Below are 24767 nucleotides of genomic sequence, written 5' to 3'. Positions count from 1 at the left end.
ACACTGAACATAAAGTAAAAGTTACAGAGACTGTGATGACTCCTTATGGCACCTTACGTAAATTTGACCTAAATGGATCTCCATTTCTCAACCGCAAAGTATGTAAGTGTGTATGTCAGTATGTGAGAAGGAGAGAAGGAGAGAAAAAGAGAGAATATGTAAAGGATGGCCAATATAAAATATTAATATTAAAATAACCACTAAATTATCTTTACATACCATCTAAAAAATAATCTTTTACAGCAATTGGCCCTATAAGTCCAATGATGCAGTTATTAATGGTATGTTGAGGAACTAGAAGTTACTTCATAAATGATAATAAAAAATAAGCCGTCTAGCCACTGTGGACAATAGTTTGTTTGTTTCTCAGAAATTTAAATACAAAATTACCATATGACCCAGCAACCCCACTCCTAGGTATACACTCCAAAGAACTGAATGCATGGACTCTAACAGATATTTGCATACCAATGATCATAGTGGCATTATTCACAATTGCCAGATTATAGAAGCAACCCAAGTGCCCATCAACAGATAAATGGAGAAACACAATGTGGTAGATACATATAATGGAATATTATTCAGCCATAAAAAGATATGACATTCTGGTACATGCAACAACATGGACAGATCTTGAAGATATCATGTTGATGAAATAAGTCAGAAACAAAAGGACAATTATCATATGATCTCACTGATATTACATAATTAGAATAAGCAAATTCAGAGTCAGAAACTAGAATACAGTTTACCAGGAGCCACAGTGGGGGTAGAGAATGAGTAATTAATGCTTAATTGGTACAGAGTTTCTGTTCAGGGTGATGAAAAAATTTTGGTCATGGATGGTGGTGATGGTAGTACAATATTGTGAATGCAATTAATTACATTGAATTATATATTTGAATGTTATTAAAAGGGGAAATTTTAGGTTGCATATAAAGTACTAGAATAAAAATTAAAAATATATATATATGACTGCACAATACAAACCATGAACACTCATGTAAATTATGGGCTAGAGTTAATAGTATAATTACAGCAATATTGCTTCATCAATTATAATAGAAGTCCTACAAAGTATTAATAACAGAGAAAACTATGGGGGAGAGGGGTTTATGGGATCCCCGTAGTTTCTACATGATTTTTCTAACTTCTCTAACAAAATTTTTTTTAAATAACAAATTAAAAATATTGAAAACACAAGCTGCCTGGTTAGAAAACATCCTCTGTTATAAGTTTTTTTTATGTTATGATAATTGAATTAAAAGTATTTCAAAATAATTAAGAGCATGTTCATGGGAAAACATGTAAGGATTTTAAATTAACTTGAGCTTTTGAACATATTCTCGGACATAGGTATCATTGGAGATTGAATTATGCCCCTCACAAAAGACATGTCCAAGTCTTAATCCACGTCTCTGGGTGTGAACTCATTTGTCAATAGGACCTTTGAGGATCCCTGTTTAAATGAGGCCAAACTGAATCAGGGCACCCTTAATCAATATGACTGGAGTCCTTATAAGGCAAAGAAAATGTGGTTGTAGTTAAGTCAGAAGAAACCACCAGCTAGTAGAAGCCAGCAGTCAGAGAAAACCAAGAGGAAACCAAGGATGGAGATTTCCCTGTGAGGAGGTAGAAATGCATGCCAAGGAAACCCAAGAATTATGGCAAGCCTGCACCAGAACATTACAGATCCCAGCAGAAATCATGGCCTGTTATGACCTCGATTTGGGACTTCTAGCCTCCAAAACCACGAGACAATAAATTTCTATTCTTTTAAGTCCACCCATGTCAGATATTAAAAGCCATCTTAGTTTGTTAGGACTGCTATGACACATACTTAACTAGTTATCTCTGAAATTATAAAATGTACTTAAGTTATTTAATTTGAACCAAGTACAAAAATTTCAGCACAAACTATCTGCAAGGAACTCTGTGAAAGATATAAACATGAACAAGGTATAGTGCTTGTCATAGTCTATGATTTATTTAGTAAGATGATGAGTTATATATATCAAAAAAAATAGAAAGAACAGGCTCTTTAGGAATATGTGAAGCTATAATAGAAAGCAAAAACAAAAGTGCTTCTGTTTCAAATGAGGGATCTAATTATACCATATCTTCTTATTATATGTGTGTGTTGTGTATTTTTGTTGTTAATTGTAGAAGTCCCAATTATATACACATCGCTATGGAAGGCTTTGTCAGAATACTAAAACACATAAGATCTAATTCCTATTTCCAAACATAACTATTTAAAAAGTATATACCAAGAGATTTTAATTTTTTGTAAAAAAGAGCACATTAGGGGTGCTGCAACTGTGGCTCAGTGGCAGAATTCTCTCCTGCCATGCCAGAGAACTGGGTTTGATTCCCAGAGCCTGCCCAGGCCAAAAAATAAGAATGTTAGAAGACAATCAAGGAACAAAACTCATACTGTTATCCCTTAGCTCAAATTATTGTTTTGCAAATTCCCTTTTATTTTCATTGACATCCATACACAATAAGAGATTCAAATAAGAGTTTTCCAAGATATTATACAAACATTGATCAAATAAATCCTTCACAAAATAATTGCTCTGATAGTTCTGAGACAAGAAAGATCATTTCAGTGATCTGAGTTTTTTCCCAAAAAATCAGAAAGAAAGATAAAATTTTAATACAGTAAGACAAGTGAATAGACTAGGATTAGCAGCTTGAGGAAGTAGAAAGATAAGGCATATAGGGAAGATGTTTAAAGTCAAACTATAATGGCAAAATTACATAATATAGGCTCAGATTTAGAAATTACCTTAAAAGCCAGCCATTATAATAACTATATATATTGGGACCAATTATGGAGAATTTGGTCACTACATTGAAGAAAAAAAAAGTACTACAAGTTTCTGAGCCACAAAATGGCCTGATCAAAGCAGTGTGTTAGTAAAAATTACCTCCCTGAAATAGGCAGTCTTGACTCTGAACATGGGAAGACTGAAGGAAGTCAGCCCAGCTACCGTCCAACTATTAGAGACCTATCCAGCCTGCAAAGTCCAATCAAGTACCATTTCTTGATCAAACCTTAGAAACCTCCAGTTATTTCTCTTTTCTATAATCTCTCAACGTCTCGGCATGTGCCTATATTTGGTAAACAGGATTATGTTATAGTCACATATCAAACTCCCCTCCAAAACTGTCTGCTTCTTGATGGTGAAAGGTGTGTTGTATTAATCTTAATACCTCTACCTCTCTCACCACTGCATAACCTAGCATAGTGCTTTGGACAGTTTCTCAATATATTAATGTTGGAATTCTGTTTTAATCCATAGGGGTATTTATAACAAGACTATCAAAATTTATATAACAGGAAATTTAAATAATTTGAAGAAACATGTTGTAGGCTGAAGCAAGGATATGGTACATTTAGGGATTCAAAAGTAGCTAGGTTGGTTTTAGCATACACTTGGGGAATAAGGAAAAGAGGAATAGTAACAGCAGAAGAAGCTGAAGATACAGGAAGGAGACAGATTCTACAGGACATTAGAAACCATGCTAATGAATTTAAACTTCATTCTGAAAATAATAGAGAATCCCCAAAAAGGATGAGAAAGAAAATTGACAGGAGTAACCCAGCAAGAGGGAAGTAACTTTAGGAGTAGTGGTGGTGATGAAAGAAATAGACAACAATATTAAGGGGATAGAATCAAAATATGGTAAAGACATGGGGGGAAAAAAAGAGTAAAAAATTAAGCTTCCCCCTCCCCTGTAGGTTTATTATTTGAGCAACTAGGAGTTGCTATCACCAGAGAATAGGAACAATGGAAGAAGTGTAAATTAGGCAGATGATGAGTCTAATTTAGGGCATATTGGGTTTTGGCTCCTCTAAGATGTACAAGCAGAGCGTCTCAATAGGCAGTCTAATATGTTACAGTCCAGAAAAAGCTCTGGAATGGAGATCTAAATATAGAGTCATCAGATAAAGTTTTTAATTGAACCACTGATGCAGATGCAATCAGTCAGGAATGGTATAGAAAGTGAAAAAAGAAGAGGGTCTAGAGAAGAAATTGATAAAAAAAAAAAAATAGTTCTTACGACATGGTCAGAGGATTAAGAGTTCTAAAAGAAAACTGGGGAGTGAACAGAGTAGAAAGAGGAAGCCAGGAGAGAGTGAGGATGACTGAACAGCTCTCTCCAACAAAGAGTAGTTGATGGTGTCAAATGAAGGATTCATAATTGTCCACTGAATTAATTGTTTTGTTCTGGTCATAAACAGTTTCAATAAAGTGATTCAGTAGAGGCAAGACTGCAGTGGACCGGGTGGTGTGACAGTGGTTCAGTGGCAGAAATCTTGCCTGCCATGCCGGAGGCCTGCGTTCCATTCCCAGTGCCTGCCCATCCAAACAAACAAAGTGGACCAAATAGTGAAAAAAGAGAAGAAAGGAATATAGACTCTAGTCAACTGAAACAGGGGTCAAATCATCAAGGAAATGCACAGTCCCTAGAAGATGCAGATTCCTGGGCAAATTTCAGGGTATGTCTGTACCTCCACGGCTATGATTCTTTTGTATAGGAGATTTGGAATTAAAAGAAACTCCAGTAGTAACCATGATGGAGAAAACACTACCTAAATGGTTACACACAGAATAAGGAGTATGACTTTGGGAAGAGAATGGTCCACCCATTACATTTTAGTGACAGGACATTTAAAATATTAACTGTATACACCTGAGCCCCAGTGCTTAGTTAGCAGCAGCTAACAGAGTTATCTCCTTTTTTTCTTCTAGCAACTACCACTGTAAGTCACCACCCAGTCATCAATAAAGTATAAAGCCCCCAAACAAAGGATCCAGGACAATAAGCTGGATTCACCACACTCTAGAGTTGTGCTGTCCAGTACAGTAAATAGCTGATAGCCACATGTGGATAATTTTGTTTATATTTTAATTAATTAAAATTAAATCAAATTAAACATTTATTTCCTGTTTCACTAGCCACTTTTCAAGTGCTCATTAGCCTTATGTGACTAGTAGCTACCTACTGGACAGCATAGTGTATAAAATATTTCCATCAACATGTTTTATTGGACAGCATTGCTCAAGCTTAAAGAAACTCTTTTAAAATGTTCTTTTGTTTTACTTCAAAAAAGATTATGAGCACTTCCTGAGAATCCCAAGGTTATAACATATTATATGTTAGGCCTCTCAATCTAATCAGATCAAAGACAAAGAGAGAAGAAAAACTGTATATTATCTAAGAAAACCCATGGAACTTGGGAACCTATAAATGAAATATGACTCATCCCCTAAGATTTATTGAAAGAGTGAAGATAAAGTTAAAAAAAAAACAGATTTAAGTATGAAAGAGGAAAATAGAAGTTCATTTAATTTTAAGATGGTGGTTGGAACATTGGCATTTGTAACTTGCTTGAATAGGTGGTACTAATGATATCCTTTCAAGTTGTTTCTACCTGGTACAATCCCAAACAGCAACCAATTATTTTATTTTTAAATTTGCATATGAGTCAAAGGAAGATGTTTTACACTCTAATATCTAAGTTTTTATTTCCCAGGAGAGAAAATATTCTTCTAAAAGTATAGGAACTAGAAAATGCTATTATACTAGGTTATAATTAAATATTAGGGAAAAATAAAAGAAGAATGTAAAGAAAAAGACCAAGGATTGGTCTGGAACATGGTGCCAAGGTTCATATATATACTGTCTTTAGTATAATGGCAACAGAGGCATTCCAGAGGATCAGGAAAGAGCTATAATGAATGTTACCACCCATAGAATTTTCATGGTGCTCATATAACAAGAAATCTGAAATCTGCACACTGTATCATTTCAACTGTGAGAAAACAGGTGTTGAGACCTACTCAGCAGACTGAAAAACAAACCTTGGTCTGCTGCATGTGGCATAGAGATATTACTTTAACAGCCCATATTTGCAGCCCATCTCTCATTTAAACCACTGGACAATAAATCTTAGCAACGCAGAAGGCAAATTGTGGCCATGAAACAAATGGAGAAGACACAAGAATTTACAAGGTGACTTCCAAGGCATTCAGCTAACAAGCTAACCTTTCTATTCAAACAGCAGGATTGCTGAGAACGAATGGGAGTGAAGGAAAAATTGGGCCAGTTCACATTTTCTTAAATAAGAAAAACTAATCATATTGTGCTTAAAAATAGGATTTCGTGTTCCTTTCAATAGAGATCAACAAATTAAAACACTAAGTCATGAGGAAAATTGAAGTTTTCTTCTGAAATACTGAATTTTAGGTTCATAAACTATATTATAGTTTAAAAAAATCAAGGTTTTAAAAGCAGGAAATTCCAAAGCAAGCCTACAGCAGTGCTAACTTGGCCACATTACACATGGTACATAGTTTATAGCCCATGTTTAATATATAACTGGAGTTTTAAAAAAATTCTGAGATTATTCAATATGGAAGAGTAAATTCTATAGCAGAAAGAAGAATTTTGAAACACTACTCTGAAATGTAATATTCTATTATTCTAATTTTGGTAATTTGTTTTCCTTTGGGGAGGGAACAAAAAGCCCTATAAGTTGGACAAAATCACATGTATGAAATACTATGTACATCACTCTCCTATAAATCTGAGAGGCAGTTCCTTCTTTTTTGGCAACTTGCTAAACATTTCCTGAAAAAAAATGCTTACTTTTCTCAAATCCAGACCTTAATTTTCTATCTTTGGAACTTAAAAATACTTACATAATTGTCTTCAAATATGGCTTGACTTTTCTTTCTTGATGGAAACAGCATTCCTGCCAACTTTAAAATTTACAGCTACAACCATATTTTTTTAATTTTAAAAAGTACAAAAAAATACCACAACCTCTCAAAGTGATTTTGAAATGAACATTTCATCATCATAATTATCCCATGTCGCACTGAAATGTACTCCAAATTAGTATATAGATGGAAAAAACATTTACCTCTGAATCTCAGCCCCAAATCTTACATTTGGAGATAATGGTATTAGCAACTAAAAAAATATTTCAATGGCAAGCACATTTCAGTCATTATAAATCCCATCACAAAGTAAAATGGTATATCTAGTAATCAAAATCCTGTGTGTATGTGTGTGTGCACGCGCCCGTATGTGCGTATGTGAGGGGAGGAAAGAAGGGAGGGAGAGGAAAAGGAGAGAGAGAGAGAGAGAGAAAGGAAAGGGGAGGGGGAGGGGAGAGGGGGAGGGAAAACAAGGGAGAGGGGAAGGAGAAGGAGGAGGAGGAGGGGCAGGGAAGGAAGGAGAGAAGTGAAAAGGCACTTTCACTTTTACAGACTATACCAGTTTCCAAAGCATTTTTCACATAACTTCATTAACACGATCCTCCAACAATCCTTGTGGGAAAGTACACAAGACAAGGGTTATTATTCCATTTTATAGATCAGTAAACTGAGCTACATAAAGGCTAAGTGACTCGCCAAAATCCAAAGCTAATAGGTGGCAAAACCTGGAAAAATAACCCAGACTGCTCACTCCTAGACTAGTCCTTTAAAAGAAGGTTTGGGTGTGCAGTTTAAATTAGATAAGAAATATACAAAGTTGCTGGATTTGTACGATACTTCTACATTTATCCTCAACGTCATAGAGGTTCATAGTCTGTTTTACTGCTGGAAAAAAGGGGATGGTTACAAGCCTTTGAAAACCTAGAAATCAATTTAATAATGTAGTCCAACAACTTCTGAGGTAGAAAAAAATGAAACGTACTGGGGAAGAAATAGACTTTGGATCATCTATAAACAAAAGGGTAATCTAGGAAAAAAAATGTTTCAAGAAGAGTGTGGAGTTGAAATTTAAATGGTAGCACTAGTTACATAACATGTTCAAAACTTGAATCTTCCCAAATAGATAATGATTTTTTCTACATATCCCCCTTGAATCAGAATACAACAATAAGGCAGCATGGCAACAACCTTTTCATTTTTAGGTAATCATGTCAAGTTTACATTTACATGTGCTACCTTTTTATAAGACTTTAACTGATATTTGTAATCAATAAAAATTAACACTAAAGGCAATACCCCTGTTATGTCTAATAACTGAAGGATTTGTCTGTTTTTTAAACTCCTCAAAGATGCAAATGAAGTTAATGGAGGAATATGACCATTTAAATTTTTACATGTTTCTCCACACTTTTCAATTATTAAGCAAGCTCCTAAAAGGCAAAACATTTTTTTTCCTTTTTTTTGCCTCTCATAACAACTAAAGTAGAGGTTGGGCCAGGCCAAATGGAGTTCATTGGCTGTGAGGAAGCCAGACAGAAATTCTCAGATACACCTTCCAGGCTTAGGTACAAAGAGGCATATTAGAGTTTAGGTTTCTTCCCGTTGATAATTTAGCAGAAGAAACAGAGCAAGGGAAATGGTGAGTCATATGGGCTAGGAGAGGTGACAGGTCTGTGTGAAATGCCTATGTTGCAATTACCTGTGTAGAAATTGGAGTGGGCAGTGTAGCTAGAAAAGTAACTAGACAAAGTAATATATTTATCACTTTATTAAAATAAGTTTACATATATGTTGCAGACAGATAAAGATTAAGAAAAATAAACCTACCATACAACAACAATAGCCAATGGATGTAAAATATTTTTATACTATTGCTTAGTCTATCACAAGTATATCTAAATGTAGAATGAGTCAATTTTCTAACGGATAATTGTACCTATTTCTCCATGAAACACGCCTATAAATTCATCAGGCCACTGTTTAGTTTAGATCACATGGTCTACAAAACTGTCTCTTCTAAGTCAAGGTGTAAACTAAGTAAATTAGTTTTCTATTTTGTTGCACTTTTTTTTTGTCCCTGGCCTTGATTTCACAGTTCAAGTAAAAGTACATAGGTGCTACCATTTTATATTTTATATAGCTGTTATATTTAAAAGATTTAGTATTTAATAAAAATATTTTACATAAAATTTATATTTTATACAAAATAGGCTATATTTTATACACTTGAAGTTGGAGCCCACTTACATGCCATAAATACATTTTAGAGTCAAGATTCTGTAAAAGGAAACAAAAACTGGTTCTAAAAAAGGACAAGTGAAAGTTGTGAAGTCCAGGTCTTAAAAATATCACACAGTGAATAATTAACCCTGAATAACTAAGAATAATGTATACATGACAACGTCTGTAAAGATAGCAATATGACAAGTATATGTGAAGTATAAAGTTTATAGGAAAGAGAATGTTCACCCCCAAAAAGTACATCTAAGGCCACATAAGACAGTTAAAAGAAAAATAGGACTCTATATTCTGATTTAGGGATGTGGTAAAAGCTCACATCCTGTGAATTGCACTTGATATTTCAAATTTATGTGAGAAACTGTTCCCAAACAAATTTAAAATGTGCATCTGTTACTGCTTATCTATGGAAGTTCAAGTACAAATTGCAGATCATCACCCAAAACAGTGAGTAATTACAGCATCTAGGATTTCACATCCTCCATGATAAAAGAGTCAACTACTTTATGGAGAGGACAGTAAACACCCCTGCCTCTTGGCCATGAATCCCATTCATCATAAGTAGGTAGATTAAGAGTAGTCTTGACCCAGACTATACTCTTAAAGGTGGCAGGGTTAAAGTAGAAATTCACAAATTTTTTTTTTTTTTAAAGATCAAACAAGCAGAAGAAATGCACTTGACAATCAAGTGTTTCACATACTTTGCAAAGCCAATGAAGTCCTCATGGTTGGTGTTGATGTAGGAGACTTGGATGTCAATCAACAACAGTACCTATAAATTAAACAGAAGCACTTCAGTGAAGAGCCATCCATACATAAAATTATTTATCCTCATTTAATTTATAAAAGGATGCTTCAATTTGAATGAAAGTTGCATTATTTTTTCATTAGAAAGATTATTTTTACTCTAAATTCAGAAGTTAAAAATCGACATGAAAAGTAAGTCTGAGTACTACATGAAGACAACAGTACTATAGTATATAGGCACATACTACTGCCTAACAACATCAAATTTAGAATTATACTATTTCTCTAAAATGTAGGGATAATGTTCAAAAGAAGTGCAAGCATATATAAGATGTGTGGCAGAGAAGCCAGTGAGGAGCTACTCTGAACTTCTTGCTCCTATAGAAGTCATATATTAACCACAGATTAGCAATATCATTTCTTATATTTCCCCTCAATTCTCTTGTCTCTCTTTAAGCTCCCTCTAGGAAAGTAGGACAAGTATCATATTCACCCAGCCAAATAGGTGATATATAAATAAATAGAAAGCCTCCTTGAGATCAATAGGCTTCATCATCAAATCAGAGGGATCTTCTCTGCTCATTCTATCTACATTAGCACTTTTGTAACTCTCTTTCCATTCTCTTACCCTGCTTTATTTTTCTTTGAAATGCACTGCCTTATTTTCCTTCATAACACGTACCAGTAGCAGACATAGTAAGTTTTTACATATTAGATATTATAGGTCAATCAAAATCTGCAAAGGAATGAATTGAACTCATGTTCCAGGTAACACAAAAAATATTCTAATCATAAAATACTTACAAACTCTAAATAAAAAATTTGAAGCAACCTCTGCTAAAAACATTCTTCAATGGAGAGACAAGGAGACTGAGAGAGAGAACAAGAGAAGAATGGAGCAACCAGAAATAATGAGAAAAAAAAAGTTTTATTCCAGAGATGGTCAAAACTGAGTTCCCCTCTCTTTTGTTCTCCCAACTAAGTTAGCTTTCTTTCTAAGATGCTGAGACTTGCCGATGGGAAAAAATACTTAAGAATCTCTGCCTTAGTTTGCGGTTCCTCAAAAAGCTGAATATAGAATTGCCATACGACCCAGCAATACCATTGCTAGGTATCTACTCAGAGGACTTAAGGGCAAAGACACAAACGGACATTTGCACACCAATGTTTATAGCAGCATTATTTACAATTGCAAAGAGATGGAAACAGCCAAAATGTCCATCAACAGATGAGCGGCTAAACAAACTGTGGTATATACATACGATGGAATATTATGCAGCTTTAAGACAGAATAAACTTATGAAGCATGTAATAACATGGATGGACCTAGAGAACATTATGCTGAGTGAGACTAGCCAAAAACTAAAGGACAAATACTGTATGGTCCCACTGATGTGAACCGACATTCGAGAATAAACTTGGAATATGTCATTGGTAACAGAGACCATCAGGAGATAGAAATAGGGTAAGATAATGAGTAATTGGAGCTGAAGGGATACAGACTGTGCAACAAGACTGGATACAAAAACTCAGAAATGGACAGCACAATACTACCTAATTGTAATGTAATTATGTTAAAACACTGAATGAAGCTGCATCTGAGGTATAGTTTTTTTTTCTTTTTTTTTCTTTTTTTCTTTTTTTTTCTTTTTTTCTCTCTATTATCGTTTTATTTCTTTTTCTGTTGTCTTTCTATTTCTTTTTCTAAATCGATGCAAATGTACTAATAAACGATGAATATGCATCTATGTGATGATATTAAGAATTACTGATTGTATATGTAGAATGGAATGATTTCTAAATGTTGTGTTAGTTAATTTTTTTAATTAATAAAAAAATAAATTAAATTAAATTAAAAAAAAGAATCTCTGCCTTAATACCTTCAGAGCCCTTTGCTTTGACTTTGCAGCATAAAAAAGTCATCACAGTCATTAAAAGTTCATTCAACAAATATTTACTGCCTGTTTTCATTGAATATAATATTTAAGTGCATCAGAGTCCTCACGACAACAGCTTCATAAACATTGTCTGCAATATGCTACCCCCAGCAGGTACTGCCTCGGGAAAGCCTTCCTTGATGCTTACTCCCCATCCTCACATAAGCCATGTTGGATCATATTAGTACTCCCATATAGTCTATGTATCAAAATTATATTTTATATTGTCATACATTATGTCTCCCATTATTGTTTCCCTTCCTTGCAGAACTGTCTTATATATTGTGTCTCCCATTATTGTTTCTCTTTCCTGCAAAACTGTAAACTCCAAAAAAACAGGGATTATGTTTTTCTTGTTCACCATTTTACCCACAGAACCTAACATGATAAACATAGTAGGTGTCCAATAAATGTTAGTTACTGTAATTTTATAATTATCTATCAGCCTTGAAGAATGGTTTAATTTAAAGGCAGCAATTTATTCCCATATAATTAGTATGTGACTACTCACTATAGTTTCTCACTCAGTACCCAATGCTATGGGCTCAGAGGCTTTGCTTTTGTGATTAATCTCAAATGGTCAGTCATCTGACCAAATCTTGCTGAGTCACAAAGGGACCTGGCCAAAAAAGATCAAATGAATCACTACAAATCCACCCCCACTAATAAAAATAAAGTCAGGGCACAAGGGCTATTGTGCCAAGAATATTATATCTGTATGAGAAAGTTTCATATCATCAACACTGTTTTCTCTGTTTTTTTGTTTGTTTCATTTCTTAATAAATACTAAAGAGTCAGGAGGCCAGATTCTGTTGAATGTTATACTTCCAAATCCATTTGACTAGGAGTTAGTACCAATAAATTATAAAACTTAGTTAAACACAAATATAGTGTTGGCACCATAAGGAGCAAAATATCTACATAATTCTCAGCATTGCTGAACATTGTTGTGAATATCTTGAATCTTCACACACATTAATTTGGTCTGTTGTATAGCAAAAAAATAAAAGCTATGACTGTTCTCATTCATATTCCTGGAAACTGGGAGTTTGTGTTCATCCTAGGAAAAGAGCCAAGTTGCATGTGGGGGATGAAAAGGCAAATAGTACATTTTTTCTCAGTTTCTAACTTTCTCAGAGTTTCTCAATGTCTTTTTTCACCCACAGTTATTAAAAATAAAAAGCTACCCCTGGTAGCAGTAAACAACCACAAAGTCTTACACCTCAACACACAATTACATGATGGAAGGATCTAGAATAATATCTGACATACATGGAGTTCACAAAACTTTGATTACGAAAGAAACATGTTATTTTTCTATATTTCTAATTTTTAAGGTTTTCTCCCATAAAATATCCAGAATAGTTTGTAAAAAAAAAAAAAAAAAAAAGACAACTGCAAGAACATCTCAAAACAGTTCTGGTGCAGAAGCCTGAGGAACAAGTTACTCTCTGATCAGCTATTTCAAAAGTACCATGTGGCCCAAGACAGCACAGAGTTGAATAACTGCCAGACTAGGCCCATGAGATCACCACTTTGGAAGAAGACACCCCCACCTCAGCCCCGCCGCCCCAATCCCTGGTCTCCTATTTGGAGAATATATTAGTCACTGCATCAGAGTTGCAAATGGGAGACAATTTCCCTTGAAATCTGTAAAGATAATTCTTTCTCATATCTACTCTGTGTCATGGTTCTTTAGAAGCATGGGAATACAACAAAATAACTAATCTTAATTAAGAACTAAGGGCAATACTTGGATTATTTCATTTCATCCTCACAAAACATCTATGAGTTAACAACCATTATTATTCTACCTTAAGATGGAAATTGAAGTGTAGCGATGCTGAGTAAATTCTATGAGTTTGTACAGAAAGCAAATGACAGAGCTTGGATTCAAACCCACAGCTCACAACCTTAACCACAAGGCTAAGTTGAGTATGTCATTTTATTAAAATAAAAACTCTGAAACATGAATTTAACAATTGACTTATATATGATCACAAAGATGGTTAAAATACTATTTTTTTTCCTCAATATTGTTTTACATAGGAGCCTTGAGAAAAAGGAAGATATATTTTCATTTGAATTTTATAGAATGAAGACACTAGAATAAAATGGTTAATTTATTTACTTAAGGTCAGGAATTCAGCTGGTACTAGAACTAGCCTTCATGGTTCAGCAGCAGCTATGACATTAGGTGCAGAGGGGAATCTCTGGGCTTGGGGCTATCTATCTGACCCTAGGCTTGGTTTCACGGTTCATGAGTAAATATTGATTTGATTATCTCCAAATCATCCTCAAATTATCTTTCAAATGCTACTCTGAAAAATAAGTTACAAACCTATTTTCTCCACTTTTGTGCTATTGTTGCTACATAAGAGCGTGAAGTTTAGAAAACAAGTGAAAACTGTGAATAATGATTAATTAACTTAATTACTAACAATGATCCCATAGCTCAAGCAGAGAACAGGTTATTACGGAAATGGTCATAAATTTCCCCAACTGCTGTACCTCAGCCCTCTGTCTCTTCACCTTCTCCATCCACACTCTTTTCCCCTGTCTGTTGTATGTGTCTCTCGCCCTGTGCTTTGTCTGTATCCCTCTTTTATTCTGTCTTCTTCCTCATCCCCACTTCTTTCTCCCTCTCTTTCCAACTCACCTGATAATCACAAAATCTTGGAATATTAACTTATGGATGAGCTCAGAAACAATAGACCAACATCCCAAAGTTGTACATGAGAAAAGTCCAGAGAAGTGATTTGCCCAAGAACATGCTGTTATTCTGTGGGAGAACATATGACCTAAGTTGAGTGTTTTCTCCACAATGTCATACTTGCAGCTTTGTTATGGAATTTAAGAATATTTGAAAATTTTTATATTTTCTATTATAATCTCTTCTAAGTAACTCAGAAAAAAACTCATTTCAACGTAAGAAGCTTTTAATTATTTTCATTAGTCAACTGTTTAAATGAATTATGCTCACATGAAAAATAATGTTTCCAATTCAAAGAGTTAGGATTGAAGACAATTTCAGGCCACTCACTCCTACAAACCATATGAAATTTCAAAATAGCTAGAACTGTTTAAAAGACAGTTTAAACTTTTTTTTCAAACATAGGATCCCTGGGTAAGGTGTTGAAAAGTTGTGTCCAATTTCAGAAATACATGAAAACGCTGAACATTTTGCATAACATTTTAGGAGTTTATGAATATTTTAGTGCCTATCTGTGGGCCCATGAAAAATTAAGAACATTTGTCTTAAATAAAAAATGCAGTTTTCGGGGGAGGGAGGAGCTGTGTGCATACCAGGGGTGTATATGATGATCCATGGGGCATCAAGGTAAAAAACAACTTTTTATATTTTATCCTACTAAAGTCTTTATATATTTTTATATTTTATAGCATACACAAAATATTAGCATAGCAATGCACATATATCATTCATAAGTAAGTAAAAACTAAATACATGTATTTGTGTGCTTAGCAATTTTTTCCATTACAGGATATACCAACTGTTGGAGACCACCAGACAACCTTGAAGAATCTTTCCACATCTCACTAGGGTCACCCACCCACCAGGGTGGGCCTCTCCTCACCTGATCCTTTGTCTTCCCTTCTCGCTCGCGAATGTGGTTAGCAACAATCCTTTCTGTTTCCTCACAGAGTCTAGGGAAGTTTGCCAGCTGTCAGGAAAAACAAACAAACAAACAAAAAACATATGAGTGTGAATACTCAAAAAGTTATATAAAAAATAAGGGAGGAGAGATAAATTATGTTTTCTTAAAGAAGACACATTATAATTCTGGAAGCAAAACTGAAATATAATGAACTCCTAAAGAACAGAAAAGTCTCCACAAACTATAGTAGGAAGTGACCTTGTTACTTGAGAGGAAACACTTTGAAACCATCAGGGAAATTCCTTAAAAAGAAAACAGATACATATACAATCTAGCACTCTGCTCTACAGAATGGTGACAATAAAATTCTAAGATGGAAATGAGGATGAAAAAGAGGATAATGACTAACATTTATGGAGAACTTCCCATGTGCCAGACTGTGTGCCAACCACCTCATCTATCACCTTAAACAGTAGTCACAACAATCATAAGAGATCGGTCTTATTGTTAACTCAATTTTATAGAGGAGGAAAGTGAAGCACAGAGACATTAAGCAACTCGCCCAAGTCTAGACAGTTCATAAATGGTAGGGTCAGGATTTCAACCCAAGCCCTCAGATTCCAGAGTCTGTGGTCCTGTTCACTACTCTTTGAGGATTATATATTACATGAACTACAGTAGAATAACCTTAAATTTTCAAAAAATATTATCCCCTAACAGATGTGTTTATGTGCACAATTTTTGGTGAAACTGTGGAGATAATGTAAGTCAATCACTTACCCCATCTAAACGAAACAGACAATTCTCTAAAATGTAGTTTGCAATAGTGAACAAGTTAATTAGTCATTTTCAATATGATGCAGGAAAAAAATATGATGATGTTGAAGGAACCCCAACTGAGAAGGAAAAATTAGTCAAGAAAAGGTGTGGAAACAGTGGAAGGAAAGATGGAGCTTGCCAGGTCCAGGGAACATGTGAAGGAATTGTGGGAGGCAGATAATAAGTAATGAAAGAAGTAAAGGAAAGTTGATGCATAACATGAGGTGGATGGTCCTGAGGCAAAGTTAGAAAGGAGGGCAGGAGTCAGATCAGGCAGATCCTTGCTAGTCTGGTTAAAAATTTTGGCTACTAAAGGTCTGCCAAACCCCAACCAACATAATTCCTGTTAACCCTAAAGAACACCCAGGGCTCTATCTGACATCTTACAAAAATTGCATTCACTAAGTTTACTCTTTTAGAAACCTAAAACCTTCAAATGATTCCCAGGCCAAAGAAGTCCTGAAACTCAGAGGTGTCAGTCTTTCCAAGAACATCAACCAGCTCCATCCCCCTAATTCCACACTGTCAACACCCCTTTTCAACATGAAAAAGTTAGAATGGGCATAACACAAATATCCCTAAGGACCGGGAGAAGGATCGAAGGAGAAGGAGTTATAATAGAGAAGTTAGGATTTAACAAATGAGCAGGACTACTAAATTATTAGAATGATATTTATTTTTAGTGTCCAGTGTCTTGGAGCAGCCAGAAGGAAAAAACTAAAACTGTGAAACTGTAATCAATATCAAACTTTGAAATTCTAAAACTAATTGCTAAAATGTACTTTGAAATTTATTGCTTTTTTCTATGTATATTTCACAAAAAAAAGTGTTTTAAAAAACTAAGTGGAATTTTAATTTTCTATAGACTTCTCTATATATTCCTAATTGCTTAGACAGTAAGCACAATGCTTTTATAATGGCATCCATAAAAGCATTAAAACTCAGATGCCATGGTCACCTCAAAAATTACAACCCAGTATCTTTTCATGAGTCACCAAACCCTCACCTCTCGCTGGAACTCCTATCTGAATACTGAGATTCATACTTGCTTGGGGGCTTATTTCAGGAACTATTGTAGGACACAAACAGAACTTCCATTTTCAATTTCAGAAATATTTTCTAGGGGAAAGTTCTATTACCCCCAAAACAATCTGAGAACAAAGTGAGTTACTTTTGGCAAGGGTTATAAAAGGTTTCAAAATGTGGAGGGGATAGCTGATCAGTGGAAACCTGGGTGGTATATCTGGCCATAACCACTAGCCTGTCTCAGGCCACTAGAGCAACTGTGTCTTATTTGTACTAAAACATCTTCCTAAGCTATCAGGGAATTATTTTACAACAGCTACCACACTAACAAAATTACACTGCTGCAAAGATGTAACTGCACAAGCAGCAAGTGGAATACCTTTAACAACATATAGGAAAATGGATTACAGCAGAAGGCTATTTTTTAAAACACCAACTAATGGCAGTTTTCAGAAACTAAACACTTGATAGCTGAAGGACCCCAGGCCAGTACATAGACATCATTAAGTCAGGGAAAGATCAAAATGACAATACCAGCCCATGGAGTAGACACCTAAGATTACCTCCAGTATTCTGGCCTTGGTAAGAAGATGGACATTTTTTTTCTCTTTTTCAGTCTCTTGATCTTTCCAAGCCTACTAACCCTGGGCTCAATTTCACCAGGAAAGAGACATTAGAGTGATAATTTTGTACCTACAATTGAGATAACTGGAAGTAAATTAGTCTAAACGCTAAGTGGAACAAAAGAGAAAAAGAACACACAAGAACTGCCCTTATGGGGGCAAACGAGGAGAAATATCACAGGAGACATTAAACTGTGCAAGATCTACACACTTCTGAAAGGCAGTATGAAACTGATACAGTTTCTATCTGGTTGATATCAAAACGGTTGTGGGAATGCAAAAATTCAAAATGTCAGTTTTAACTGCTGAGTCTGAAATGTAAGGTTCTAATCTCAATTCTTCTTACAATATATACAGGAAGAAAGAGGAAAAAAATCCTACTGAAATTCAAAATAATTTCCGATTAGGTCTTCTGCCACTCATTTTATTAGCTCATTCAACAGGAGTCCCCCCATTCACTTTGCAGAGTTCTTTACTTAATTAAAAACAAAAACAAAAAGACACTCAACTTTGATTGTTCAGATCAATTCCTTAACTTCCTTCTACATCTCTTTATTTGATGTGCAATTAAACCTTCCTCATTCATTTGAATCATTATAATATTCAATTGTCTTTTCTCTAGATGCTGAATTAAAAGTTTAAAGTTGCAAGAATGAATGTGCTTGTTTTGTCAGTCATAAAAATTCTAATCAGATATGCCACAATAGTATCAGTCTAGAAAATATAATCTTTAGGTCTTTATTCACTATTGACTTTATTTAAATATTGTACAAATCAATTTATGTGAGATCAAGGATTAAAGCTTTGCTATTGGTAATATTTTTATGACTAAATTTATTTTGCATCAGTCATTCATTTAATAAACATTCATTGGATGTCTATTATAAATCAGCTACGTGTTCAGCTCATGTCAAAGCACCGGACATTAGAAACCTCAGTCTTGAGTGGTAGGAAACTACACAGATAAATTGCCATACAAGGCAGAAATGTTTTACAGACTACATAAATAAAGGAACAAACAAGGGAAAGCATGAAGAAATAAATAGGTACATCTGCTCTGAGAAGGCTGAAGAGAATTTGATTCTTAAGTAAGAACAGAAAAGTTTCCAGGAAGTAATGGACATCTATTAAATGACAAAGTACACATAAACAATTCATTGTTCAAATAACATTGAATAATCTTAAATAATAAAGAAGATTTGGTGGTGAAACTATACCATATGACTTAGGAATCAAATTTAATTCTAAGAAATTTTTAATTATACATATTCTGAGAGAAAGTAGTACCATGATTTAAATACAAAAACATGTTTGAATAATAGCCAATAATTTAAATGCTATTTAGGGTAATGTTTATTTTGGAGGGAACTAATATAAAAATTTAACCTTAAGCATGGATCACATTTTTCTCATGAGGAAAAAAAAAATCACTTGAAAGACATTTCTATTCAATAAAACAAATTACACACTTGTGAAATTTATTAACCATTGATTAATCAGATTATTAGATTATGCTACTAGGATCCTCTTGGAACAGGCATGAAACCAAGCAAGATTTCTACAACCTGAAGAGTAACTGGTTAACCTCAAGCAAAGATGCAGGTTAGTAGTAGGTAACCATCTGTTCAGTTTCATACCAGACATAACTAAAAAAAATTAACTCAAATTAGGAAACAAATGCTTTTATGCACATGACTTGAATTGATTAGCTTGGCTAGCCAAAGATATGGCTCTGTTTTTATCCAAATTCTACAGACCTTCAGATGTTGGCCACTCACTACAAATTGCATAGTAACAAGGATTTCACTGAAAAGTTTTGTTAGTGGATGGTGGTGATGGTAGCACAGCATTGCAAATGCACTTAACACCACTGAATTATATACTTAAAAGTGGTTAAAATAAGAAATTTTAAGTTCTATATACATTACCAGAATAAAAAGTAATTTTTTTAACCTATAGAACTGTACAAAACAGAGTGAATCCTAATGTAAATTACAGATTATAGCTATTGATACAATTATAATTATTATATTATATAATTATGCTAGTGATATAATTATATTATGTAAACATATTATATGGATATTAAATAATAATAATTATAATATATTGGTTCATAAATTATAACAAAGGTACTGCAATAAAGGTACTAACTAATACAAAATATTAATAATAGGGAAAACTATATATGGGGGCTGCATATGGAAGCTCTCCACTTTCTGCAGGATTTTTCTGTAAGCCTTCAATGCTCTCAATAAAATAATGATTTTTACTGTTCACAAAAGCATATGATACATTATTCCATTTTCTATTAAGTAAAACAAAAAAATCTAATAATCCTTTATTTGTGCATTGCTTAATTTTGGATTTATTCAAGAGATGAGAAAATATTCATCTGCACATAAAACATTTGCTATGGGGTAAAAAACAGGTCTTCACATTTACAAAGGTGACTGACTGAATATAAGCGGCAATTCTAGTATAAAGAAATCAAGAAATGGTGATTTTCTTCAAAATTACATGGGAGTGAATATGAAAAATTGTTTACTGGGTGTTCTATACCTTAGGAGTGGTATGTGGGATGTATAGGAAGATCTAAATGAAATATGCAGAAAGAGTAAGGGAACCGTATCCCAACCAGGTAGCTTTGGGTTAAATGACCAGAGAGAAAGATACACTGTTAGACCTCTTTCTCCAAGTAGGAGAAGCCCAAATCTTTAAACATCAAATACTTTCTACAAATGGTGGGAGAAGATGTAAGATATATGATGGAAGAATTTTCTAAACACAGAAATGTTGAGAACTCTAGAATTATTTATCAAATGTTAAGGAATAAGAATAAAAAGTCCAACCCTGGGTGAAATAAAACCGAAAGATAGCCATAAAAGAGGCATTCTCTTACTAAATACTTTAAAACATCCAAATAGGAGGTCAGGGTGGGGTTGACACTGTATCAGAACAACACTTGAATATAATAATTAGGTTTTCATCTCCTATCCCTTCCCAAATTTATCTCTGGTAGGCACGTTAATGAACATCAAAATGGAAAAAGAAAAATCAAAACAGAAGGCAAGAGGAAAAACAAGGGCCAGAGTAAATTATAAATTAAGAATTTATAAAGATCATAAATCCTTTGATCATTTTTGAGATCAAAAGGCAAGATTTCTATACCTTAAAAGCCATGTCCCTGGCCTTACTTCCCTTTAATAGTCAATAAAGGGTTCAAACTTTAATAACCAGTCTTATTTGAAACCTGAGTACCACAGCCTATTACCTGAGGAATCTATTATATGCAAAGCACAGGTGAAATGTAGGTCTTTTTGTACAGGGCAAAAAACCACAGCAGATCTATCCTGGACCTAAAAGAAAGCCCAATTTGAACAAGATGCTTCACAGTCATTCTCCTTCATCTTATAAACATTCATGAAAGGTAATCAAGTAATTATTTCAGCCAAACTGATCACCATTTACCCTTTTAAAGAGACATGATTCACTTATTCTTTCAATTATCCATGCAATAGTTATTGAAACCTTGGCTGTTAAGGGGTTGCAAATAGAATGATAAACTGAATAAACCAAGTTCCTACTCTTATGCAGCTTACATTTTCAGTGTCCATTTATTGCCCAACAAAAGACATACATAGCATAATTTTTATAGTTAGAAATGCAACAGAGGAAAAAAAGGCTTGGTAAGTACATGGAGAGTAACCTGTGTGTGTATTTGTGTGTGTCTATATATTTGTATGTATGTTGTTTAGAGGTATGGATGGGCAATTGTAGATTTTAAAAGTCAGAGAAAGAATCTTATTAAGCAACATTTGAGCAGAGTATTAAAGGAAGCATGGGTGTCATTGATGAAGATTTCTGGAGGCAAGAGTATTTCAAATATTGAAAAGAAGAACTGCAAAAGACCAGTCATTGCATCTCCTTGGCCTGTTAAAGAAACAAGGAAGCTTGTATAGCTAGAATGGACTAAGGAAAGGAGAGAGATGGAGTATATGAGATTAGAGATGAAAAGGATGATGGGGGCAAGATCACACAGGGACTTGAGGGCCATGGTAAGGACTTCGCGTTCACTTGTTTAGCTATGCGTATTCAGAGCCAGATAAATCACAAAATTCAGCATTTCTTCTAACAACACTTTTGAACAGAAAATCCTTCCCTGTATTTCTAATAGCCAACCTTAGTTATCCTTTTTTTTCTTTGCAAAACTTTTTTAAACAAGAAAAAAAAAAATTTTTACGATAAATTATGGCAATCCAAAAACATAGTTCCCCAAGAGCCCAATAAATGGCACAGTACATAAACTATTGTTAAAAAACAAGATTCTCCCCTCAGTGCTTCCTGAAAAGAACCTAAGGACCCTGTGATGATGCACTAGAGAAGAGAAGGTAAAGAAGAGCAGCTGAAAACTGATGCCCACTAGTGTCCCTGGAGTGAAGCCATATAGTTTGGGATGTCCCTGGAGTGAAGCCAGATAGTTCAAAAAGCCCTAAAGTTCCTGTCTTGTCCTCCAGTGCCCCAGAGACAACAGTGAGAAAATCCCTGAGAAGGAATGCATTCCCTCAGGTTAGAAGTCTAGCTTTGTGCTTTGTTATTTGAACACACATAAATCCCATATGTTTTCACAGATGTTTACTTATGTGGCTTAAGAAAAAAAATTAAAAATTTTACACATAAAACATTCAACATGAATAGCTGTAAATGAAACTCTGTTTTAAGTTTAAATATATATGTGTGTGTATGTGTGTGTATATGTATGGAAAAGAACCCATGAGAAAGGGGATTTGGTTTCAAGAGGAGAATAGAATAAGAGATCAGATTTGGTAATTAGGTTTCTGGTTATTATTCAGTAACTATTTCAGTACAATGGTGGGGTCGAAGCCAGATTTCAGAGGGCTGAGGAACTAATTGGATATGAGAAAGAAAAGAGAGCAAGCATGAACTACCTTTTTTCCCCCCCAGAAGTCTGATCATAAAGAGAAGGATAGAAATAGGACAGCAGAGATAGGATTTTGTAATTATTGTTATTAATTTTTTAAAGTTAGGAAAGACATAAAAATATGAATATACTGATTACAAAAAAAAAAACTATAGTGAGGGAGAAAGTAATGACTTAGGAAACAGAAGAACAAAAGAGTAAGTTCCTTAAGGTGGTGAGAATATAGGTAGGCAGGGAAGCACAGCCTCAGTCAGGGATACCACCTCAACACAGGCGGAGCTGAGGAAGAAAGATGGCCATGAATACACATAAGCCAAGACATTAGAAGACAGGAAATTGATGTTCCTATTTATGACCCCCCTCATTTGCTCCATGAAATCAGGATGAAAGCAATCAGTGAAGGAGATTGAAAATCACTATTGTAGAGAACACAGGAAGTCACTAATAAAATGCTGGAGGATTACTGGGTATCATTTAACACTACACTGAAGTGGCAGACTACAAATATACCCAGACAGATGGACATTATCTCTGTGCAATCTAGACAGATGGATATTATCTCCAATCCCTTCAGGAACCTTGGAGAAACGGAACTAAAGACCAATGGCATATTTTACCAGCTTTGGAGTCTCGAGAATTGGCAAAAATAATACAAGCAGAATTGAATTTGAATTACTAGATCAGAAAATTTAAGGTAGATGTGCTGGTATCAATTTATTACCTCTCAGCTCCAAATACATTTTTACCTCCTCTGTGAAAACAGTTCTGGGCCCTTTAAACATTTTTCCTTTGTCGGCTAGCACCATGTTACACTTTGTCAGGAGAGAGTACTGGAGAAACACTGCTGGAGGAAAAAATTTGCTTCCTGGCTCCAGTAGGCACACTGGGAAGTTTCCTACAGCACCTCTACAGTGAGACGGCTTCTCCAGCATCCAGCTCCTATGTGCCTATGTTCTCTAGAGTTTCTTGACTTCTTACTAGCCAATCCTTCGTTATCCTTATCCCTTATTATATTTAACACTAATTTTATATAAATTTTATATAAAGTGCATCCTGCTCAAATTACTCTATGGCTTCTCTCTTCCAGACTGATACAGTGGGCAAGTAAAAAAAAAAAAAAGAAATCAGAAGGCCAGTAAGTTGGAAGAAATAGTAATATTGAAGGTCTGAAAGTCTCCTTGAATTTAAAGAATGGTTGAAAGGGAGTAAAGGAGTGAGAGCACTGGATGGGTAGGAGCTTCTGGCAGGATATTAAGTATGGGGAAGAACCATCTTCTCCCTTCCTCATCTTCAGCACCCTTCACATTTTGTTTATAAAATAGGAACTTCCACCAATACTTCTGCCCTCTCAGCAAAGTACTAACAAATGGAGAAAAAAGTAAAAAGATCTATTCAATGGTAAGATGGAGAGCTCTTGACCTGCATCATCCACAGCTCTCTACTATGGAAGAAAGCCCTGCCATTTTCTCCATCTCAAAGCGAAAAAAAAAGACCTATTATTTGATAAGATGGTGGGAGCCCAACATGCATTCTGCATGGCTATCTTCTGGGTGGGCTGGATATGCTAACTCATGGCCTACATGTGGCTCTCTGATTCTTACTGGTTTACATATAACATGCAAGGCAAACCAGAATATTCTGTGCTGCTTACAGGAGCACAAGTGCTCCACCCATTCAACTCTCTCCAAGAGTAAGGGCTCTAAGGCTTCAGGCTGGAAAAGGAAATAACAGGAGGCTCCTACTTTAGCAGCAAGTCCCAGCCATGTTTCCAACTGAGACTTAGCAGCAGTAAAGTGGACACTAAGTTTCAGTCCTCCCCTGAGCTCTTAATTCACTAAGGACCTTAAAACCTAAGGAAGACAAAAGGGAATAATCAGCATTTCTCAAATCCTACAATTAGAATTTAAAATTTCTGAAGAATCTTTTGGCAGAACATGTGCCAATGATAACAAGGACCAGGAGAGGTCACAGCAGTGTGAAATTAATGTAGACTAAATGGAAAGCTACACAAGTCAAAGATCTCAGAGCACAATAGCTCTTGGGTATTGGACACAATTTCTATGTGGACTGAAGCATCTTCC

General features: G+C 34.8%; 1 protein-coding gene across 14 annotated transcripts in view; it reads right to left on the bottom strand.

Moving 5' to 3' along the window:
• DNM3 (dynamin 3) overlaps positions 1-24767 on the bottom strand; it is a 608953-nt gene that overhangs the window by 340251 nt on the left and 243935 nt on the right. For all 14 annotated transcript variants that reach the window (XR_013174093.1, XR_013174092.1, XM_077156971.1 and 11 more), the window contains 2 exons: positions 15256-15342; positions 9677-9747 (listed from right to left, as the gene is read on the bottom strand). Coding sequence is in view for 12 of the 14 variants with exons in the window: in XM_077156971.1 (XP_077013086.1) it covers positions 9677-9747; positions 15256-15342 (158 nt within the window). In the remaining 2 variants the exon portion in view is untranslated. The remainder of the gene's footprint in view (positions 1-9676; positions 9748-15255; positions 15343-24767) is intronic.

The sequence above is a fragment of the Tamandua tetradactyla genome, chromosome 4 (genome assembly GCF_023851605.1).
Source record: "Tamandua tetradactyla isolate mTamTet1 chromosome 4, mTamTet1.pri, whole genome shotgun sequence".
Taxonomy (NCBI): domain Eukaryota; kingdom Metazoa; phylum Chordata; class Mammalia; order Pilosa; family Myrmecophagidae; genus Tamandua; species Tamandua tetradactyla.
Note: the sequence above shows the minus strand (reverse complement) of the source record. Positions and strands in the feature narration are given on the sequence as shown.